The 7,968-nt window shown below is 47.6% G+C and overlaps 1 protein-coding gene across 1 annotated transcript; it reads left to right on the top strand.

The window, feature by feature from the left end:
- Positions 1 to 2,185: 2,185 nt before the first annotated feature.
- LOC125969092 (small integral membrane protein 26) lies at positions 2,186 to 3,133 on the top strand. The gene is made up of 2 exons (XM_049720802.2): positions 2,186 to 2,414; positions 2,620 to 3,133. The coding sequence occupies exons 1-2, from the start codon at positions 2,291 to 2,293 to the stop codon at positions 2,796 to 2,798; spliced, it is 303 nt and encodes a 100-aa protein (XP_049576759.1). The 5' UTR covers positions 2,186 to 2,290; the 3' UTR covers positions 2,799 to 3,133.
- The last annotated feature ends 4,835 nt before the right edge of the window (positions 3,134 to 7,968 follow it).

The following is a 7,968-nucleotide window of genomic DNA, read 5'->3' as shown; positions in this document are numbered from 1 at the left end:
ATTTAGACTATTTAACAAAAGTCAGACTAAATGTCCCTGAAAATATCAAGTAGTCCAACCACCAAGAATGATAAATATTGAATATTTGAACCACCTTTTAGTGTATTTAATTACTTTATTCTGAAAACAGTAAATTTAAATCATCTACTGTATATCTGTACAGTGTGTAAATTTTAATGCATTTTGGCAACACTGAGCAGGGCATATCTAAAAAGACTTTTTTCTAAATGTGACAACTTGTTAAAAAACAAAACATATTGTTGCATTGCAAAAGTAAATTACATTTATTTCACGTTAGACTGCAGATTTATTATTCTGTATACTGGCAGGTTAGGGTTGCATTATTACGAGCTCGGGCCCAGAGAACCCGGCAGTGTTTCTGGATGTTGTTCATAAACGGCTTTTGCTTTGCATGGTAGAGTTTTAACCAGTTACATCAGTTATTGATGTAGTGACGAACTGTATTTACTGACAGTGGTTTTCTGAAGTTTAACTGAGCCCATTTGGTGATATCCTTTACACGTCGGTTTTTAAGGCAGTGCCGTCTGAGGGATCGAAGGTCACGGTCATTCAGTCTTGGTTTCCAGCCGTGGCGCTTATGTGCAGTGATTTCACCAGATTCTCTGAACCTTTTGATGATATTATGGACCATAGATGTTGAAATCCCTAAATTCCTTGGAATTTTGCTTTGAGAAATGTTATTCTTAAACTGTTCAAGTATTTTCTCACACAGTTGTTGACAAAGAGGTGAACCTCACCCCATCCCTGCTTGTGAATGACTGAGCATGTTTGGGGAGGCTCCTTTTATACCCAATCATGGTCCTCACCTATTCACAATTAGCCTGATCACATGTGGGCTGTTCCAAATAGGTGTTTGATGAGCTTTTCTCAGCTTTCTCAGTATTTTTTGCCACCTTTCCCAACTTCTACTGGATGTGTTGCAGCCATGAAATTCTAAGTTAATTATTATATGGCAAAAAACAATTAAGTTTATCAGTTTGAACATTAAATATGTTGTCTTTGTAGTGTATTCAATTGAATATGGGTTGAGAATGATTTTCAAATCGTTGTATTTTGTTTTTATTTACATTTTACACAATTTCCCAACTTCAACCGAATCCGGTTTGTGATATATGTCTCAATTAAAGCAATAATAATAATATCCATCCATTTTCTGTACCGCTTTGTCTCCACGGGGGTCGCAGGCGTGCTGGAGCCTATCCCAGCGGTCATCGGGCAGTAGGCGGGGGACACCCTGAACCGGTTGCCAGCCAATCGCAGGGCACACAGAGACGAACAACCAGCCGCACTCGCACTCACACCTCGGGGCAATTTGGAGTGCTCAATCGGCCTACCAAGCATGTTTTTGGGATGTGAGAGGTAACCGGAGTGCCCGGAGCACGGGCACAAGGAGGACATTTACACCTCCCATCTCGCCCGCAAGGCAACCAGAGATGTGAGTCACCCGGCTCACTCTTTGTTTGACCTTCTGCCCTCTGGGAAGAGGTACAGGAGCCTGCGCTCCCGCACCACCAGACTTGCCAACAGCTTCTTTCCCCAGGCTGTTAGGGCCCTGAACTCGCTACCCCCTTCTGCGTAGCGTGTGGCACTGTTGCGCTATTTTCGGGAATGTCTGCTGTACGCGCACTTGCTCCTTTTTTTTCTGCTCCTCTTATTTATTTATTTATTGTTGTGTTATTTATTCATTATTTATTCAGCACGCTTTTGTTATACTTGTTACTTGTTTGTCTGTTGTGAGCCATGTCTTGTCACCGTGGGATAGGGGGGAACGAAATTTCGGTTTCTTTGTGTGTCTTTGGCATGTGGAGAAATTGACAATAAAGCTGACTTTGACTTTGAACATGCAAACTCCACACAGTGAGAGTTGAAGGTGGAATCGAACCGGCACCCTCCTAACTGTGAGGCGGACGTGCTAACCAGTACTCCGCCGAGCGTACTGGTTAGCAATATAATAATAGCAGTAATAATAATAGCAATAATAAATCTCATTTTAGCCATGGAAATAGCAATTTGGAAATACGTATAATTGCATGTGCGAAGTGCATTTCAGTGCACATTATTGGGTAGGTAGAGAGTTCTCAATGAAAAATATTTCTTAATTGTTTAGTTACTCTCCAAGCGTAAAAAACAATACGCTTCGCCGTCATGTGACTGCAGTGCAGATGGCTGTGTTTACTTCCGGTTTACACTGTCATGGCGGCACCCGACTCTAGGTCAAGCTACCAGAGCACATTTTCTCTTTCAAAACTCAACTCTTTCGAGTGCAAAAATGATGTTGAAAGATGTTAAAAAGTGGAACCGAATTGTGTCTACAGTTTACGCCTTCGGTGTGTGGACTATGATCGGCTCCGTTGGATATTTGTATTACACGGGTCGATTCAAAAACAGCGCAGGTAAGTCAATGTGTTCAGGATTCGATGAGGCGAGTCGATCAAAATAGCTTTACGTTTTGTTTATGTATTTTACCCCACGTGTACCTTAAAATTACAATTTCTGTGAGTTAAAGTGGGAGCCCTCAAAGTTTGCTGGAGTAATTTTCAGTGAAGGCATTCTGTCTTATTTCCCACTTAGTAAATTCCTCTCTTTTTGCCCCATCAGACTCGACTCAAAATGAAAAGGATAAAAAAGAACTGCCGAAGAATCTAAATGAAATTGAATTCCAGACTGCTCACAGCAAAACTATCATCATCTACAAAAACGACTTTGTACCATACACGACAAGGATCTACAATTTCTTTCAGTCATTCACTGGTGGTCCTGGAACTGGAAACAATTGAATTGCAAATGAACACTGGACTTGTGTGCATGAAATACTTGATTCATGATACAGTGTGAATTACTGTAGAACATTTGTGTGACGATGAAACAAACTATGGTATGTCCTATACAACTACAAGAAAGCTGACATCAGCGTTTTGGTTGTCATGTCATCTGCTAAATGTTATATCATATTTTAGTCCACAACTTTGTTCACTAAGAATTTGTGAAATTAATTTGATGTCAAATACAGTGCTGTACATTCATTGATTGTTGTCATAAAAAAAGGACACTTTTCAACCAGTCATTGGTGTGAAATGATTATTTATACTGACAATAAAAGTAAATAAATCAAGTGGTCAATGTTTGTGTAATATTCCCTGCCATGATTTTTTCACACCAGATAGTCATAATCCCATTTCCTCATAATTCCTCATTTTAGTGCCATGCCTGCCATTGTTCCTGTGCCCTACAATGCGGTGAGTGATGTGTGAAACAAGTGTGTAAATACATTAACGGCCACCTGATCAAGCCGCACGTCAAGTTCATAATCAAACAATGCAACTCAACTTTTGATGAGCAGAAGTCACGGCTATAAGAATAAGTCTTCATGTTTACACAAGCTGTTTTTTTACTGCGTTTTGTTACACTTACATTGTTTTTACTCTTAAACTGATCATGTGAAACTCAATTTGAGTATTTGATAGTAGAACAACTTGAACTACCTACATTTTAATTTACAAATTTTATTTGGTTGCATGTAATAAAATGATCTTGATCCAGATTTTTATGTAGACTATTTGGATCCTGATGCTTTTATGTATTTTGTACAAATGCTTGAAGAAATAAAATTTAGTGACTTTAACAAAACCCTATTTTCAGTGCAATTAAAACCCCATTATCAAAGTCAAAGTCAGCTTTATTGTCAATTTCTCCACATGCCAAAGACACAAAGAAACCGAAATTTCGTTCCCCCCTATCCCACGGTGACAAGACATGGCTCACAACAGACAAACAATTAAACAAGTATAACAAAAGCGTGCTGAATAAATAATGAATAAATAACACAACAATAAATAAATAAATAAGAGGAGCAGAAAAAAAGGAGCAAGTGCGCGTACAGCAGACATTCCCGAAAATAGCGCAACAGTGCCGCACGCTACGCAGAAGGGGGTAGCGAGTTCAGGGCCCTAACAGCCTGGAGAAAGAAGCTGTTGGTGAGTCTGGTGGTGCGGGAGCGCAGGCTCCTGTACCTCTTCCCAGAGGGCAGAAGGTCAAACAAAGAGTGAGCCGGGTGACTCACATCTCTGGCAATCGAGGTTGCCTTGCGGGCGAGATGGGAGGTGTAAATGTCCTTCAGGGAGGGGAGCGAAGCACCAATAATCTTACCAGCCGTATTCACTATGCACTGCAGGGCCTTCAAGTTCTGTTCAGTGCAGTTACCACCCCAGACAGCGATGCAACTGGTGAGGACGCTCTCGATGGTGCCATGGTAGAATGTAGACAGGACTGCCTGAGGAGCACATGCACGCCTGAGCTTCCGCAGGAAGTACAGGCGGCGCTGAGCTTTCTTTGCCAGTGACGAGGTGTTTGCGGACCAGGAGAGGTCCTCGCTGATGTGCACCCCCATGTCACGGTCGGGGGTGGAGCATGGAGCAGGACGACCAAGTGCAGCTTGGACCAGGGATTATTGAAGCAACTCAAAAGGCACATGACTTAACAAACAATAACTTGACTGACTGACCGGGACGTGAAACAAGAAGACAGCAGGACATGACGGCATCAAGACAGGACGACAACACCGAACGACAGCAACCAACACGACAGCAACCAAAACCAATGACCAAAACCAATGATCCGACCGGGAGAGAGGGGCAGACAGGACTTTTATACACGACAGGTAACGAGAGGCAGGTGGGAACAATCACACTGATCATGGGCACACAGGAGGGGAGGGGCGAGCACACAGACAGAAACCAAGACAACAGACACAGTGGAGCAGTTGGGGACGAGACCTGACAGAACCCCCCCCCCCCACAAGGGACGGCTCCCGACGTCCCCCAAAAAAAACTAGGGGAACCGAACCGCACTCCGGCGGCGACTTGGGGAACAGAACCGCACTCGGGCGGCGACTTGGGGAACAGAACCGCACTCGGGCGGCGACTTGGGGAACCGAACCGCACTCGGGCGGCGACTTGGGGAACCGAACCGCACCGCACTCGGGCGGCGACTTGGGGAACCGAACCGCACCGCACTCGGGCGGCGACTTGGGGAACCGAACCGCACTCGGGCGGCGACTTGGGGAACCGAACCGCACCGCACTCGGGCGGCGACTTGGGGAACCGAACCGCACCGCACTCGGGCGGCGACGTGGGGAACCGAACCGCACTCGGGCGGCGACTTGGGGAACCGAACCGCACTCGGGCGGCGACTTGGGGAACCGAACCGCACTCGGGCGGCGACTTGGGGGACAGAACCGCACTCGGGCGGCGACTTGGGGAACCGAACCGCACTCGGGCTGCGACTTGAGGGACAGAACCGCACTCGGGCGGCGACTTCGGGGACAGAACCGCACTCGGGCGGCGACTTCGGGGACAGAACCGCACTCGGGCGGCGACTTCGGGGACAGAACCGTGCTCGGGCGGCGACTTGGGGAACCGAAGCGCACTCGGGCGGCGACTTGGGGAACCGAACCGCACTCGGGCGGCGACTTGGAAGTCTGTGCCACGATCGGCGGCAACTCAGGAAGTCCGTACGGCAATTGGCGGCGACTCCGGAAGTCTGTACCGCGATCGGCGGCCACTCACAAAGTCCGTACCGTGATCGGCGGCATTCGGAAGGCGGGGCTGTGCGCGGCGGCAAGAGCCATCAGGCGCCGCAGCAGTGGGAGTGGAGCCAGGGACGATCGCGGGTCCGACGCAGCTGGCTTGGATGTGTGCTGACGTTCGCGGGTCCTGCGACACTGGGGTGGAGCCCGATGGCGGCCGTGAGTCTGATGACGCCGGGAGGCACTCCAACGGCGGCCGTGGGTCCGGCGTCGCGGCACCAGAGTCCGATCACGGCCGCAAAGCCGCTGGCGCCAGAAGCACTCCGATGGCGGCCGCGGGTCCAGCGTCGCCGGAACAAAGTCCGATGGTGGCCACGGGTCCGGCGTTCCGGCAGCAGAGTCCCAACGATGCCGCGAAGCCCATGGCGCTGGAACATACACGGATTGGCGGTCGTGGATTGGGCATTGCAGCAGGATCTGATGGAGGAGGGCGGGTCCAAGCGCTGGTCGTTGTAGTGGTCGGATCATTCTGTCACGGTCGGGGGTGGAGCATGGAGCAGGACGACCAAGTGCAGCTTGGACCAGGGTTTATTGAAGCAACTCAAAAGGCAAACTGACATGACTTAACAAACAATAACTTGACTGACTGACCGGGACGTGAAACAAGAAGACAGCAGGACATGACGGCATCAAGACAGGACGACAACACCGAACGACAGCAACCAACACGACAGCAACCAAAACCAATGACCAAAACCAATGATCCGACCAGGAGAGAGGGGCAGACAGGACTTTTATACACGACAGGTAACGAGAGGCAGGTGGGAACAATCACACTGATCATGGGCACACAGGAGGGGAGGGGCGAGCACACAGGTAGAAACCAAGACAACAGACACAGTGGAGCAGTTGGGGACGAGACCTGACACCCCAGGAACTTGGTGCAGCTCACCCTCTCCACCACAGCACCGTCGATGATCAGCGGCAGGTGTGTTGTGTGACCATTCCGGAAGTCAACAATGATTTCCTTGGTCTTATTGACGTTCAGCAGGAGGTTGTTGTCCCTGCACCACGTGGTCAGAAGGTCAACTTCCGACCTGTACCGAGTCTCGTCGCCCTTCGTGATGAGACCCACCAGAGTCGTGTCGTCAGCAAACTTCACTATGCGGTTGTCGCTGTAGGTCGCAGTGCAGTCATGCGTCAGCAGGGTGAAGAGCAATGGACTGAGCACGCAGCCCTGGGGGGCCCCCGTGCTCAGCGTGATGCTGGCGGAGATTTTGTCGCCAACACGCACCACCTGAGGCCTCTGACAGAGGAAGTCCAGTATCCAGTTGCAGAGGGAGGTACTGAGGCCCAGCTCGTCAAGTTTGCAGATGAGTCGCTGCGGCACAATGGTGTTGAAGGCAGAGCTGAAGTCCATTCCCATTATTCCCAAAGTATCATAAATACCTCGTTACATATAGAGCTCCATATTTCATGAGTAAACCCCCCTCAACAATTTGGTCAAATACATGTGATTCAATGCACGGATAATCCTATAGGGCAGTGCATCTCATTTATTTTCTGTGATGCCCCCCCTCGGGAGAAGAAAACATTTCGCGCCCACCCCCCATGTTATTAACATCAAAGGAAAAAAACAAAAATTAATAAAACAGAAAGATCAACTTACAATAAAGAATAACTTTATTAATAGCAGTGTTTTGTAGTCTGTAACAGAACAGATTCAAAGTGCATCACTTTGCCTGAAATTAATTTTTTTTTATAATTATTCAAACTATAAACATTCTTGACCAACTGCAATTTTATGCTGGAAAAAATACAATAAAATAATAAACATACATGATATTAAATTAAATAACGGCAATAAATAATATTAAATTCAAAGTAATCAGCAACATTAACTCAGGAGAACAATACATAAAACATTTTAATCTAAAAAACAAAAAATGAATAAAACAATTTGTGCAGTTTTTGTAATCAAAATGAGGCAACATGACGGAGACCATATCCACGGCTGGAGGTAGTATCAGCTCTTCTGCAATGGTGTGTTTTTTTTTTGCACTGAGCAATTTGGTACGCTGCTTTATATGATGCATACAGTGCTTGCTGATTCACTGAAGTAGCATTCACAAAGTTGGATGTGTCACGTGCTGGTGCCACCTGCGACGGGACCACGCCCCCCCTGTCAGTGGAATCACCGTCACCTGCCACGGGTTCATGGACAGCGCTATATCAGCGCCGCAAGCGCAGAACCGAGTGCCAGTCTGTCCCTTGATGCTGCTTCGCTCATCAGTCCCGGAGAAACTTGACTCGCTTGACTATTCGAAACCCCCGCAGAACCGTTTGTCCTCTCCAGCCCGATCGCCGCTCCAGCGCCGGCTGTTCCCATCATCCCCTTCCAATAAAGTCCGTCGTCACGCACT

Source organism: Syngnathus scovelli, chromosome 5 (genome assembly GCF_024217435.2).
Source record: "Syngnathus scovelli strain Florida chromosome 5, RoL_Ssco_1.2, whole genome shotgun sequence".
NCBI classification, from domain to species: Eukaryota; Metazoa; Chordata; class Actinopteri; order Syngnathiformes; family Syngnathidae; genus Syngnathus; species Syngnathus scovelli.
Note: the sequence above shows the minus strand (reverse complement) of the source record. Positions and strands in the feature narration are given on the sequence as shown.

Coding starts and splice junctions, on each gene's coding strand:
- LOC125969092 (XM_049720802.2), top strand. CDS start 2,291: ATGATGTTGAAAGATGTTAAAAAGTGGAACCGAATTGTGTCTACAGTT. Junction 2,415..2,619: donor TCGATTCAAAAACAGCGCAG/GTAAGTCAATGT, acceptor TTGCCCCATCAG/ACTCGACTCAAAATGAAAAG.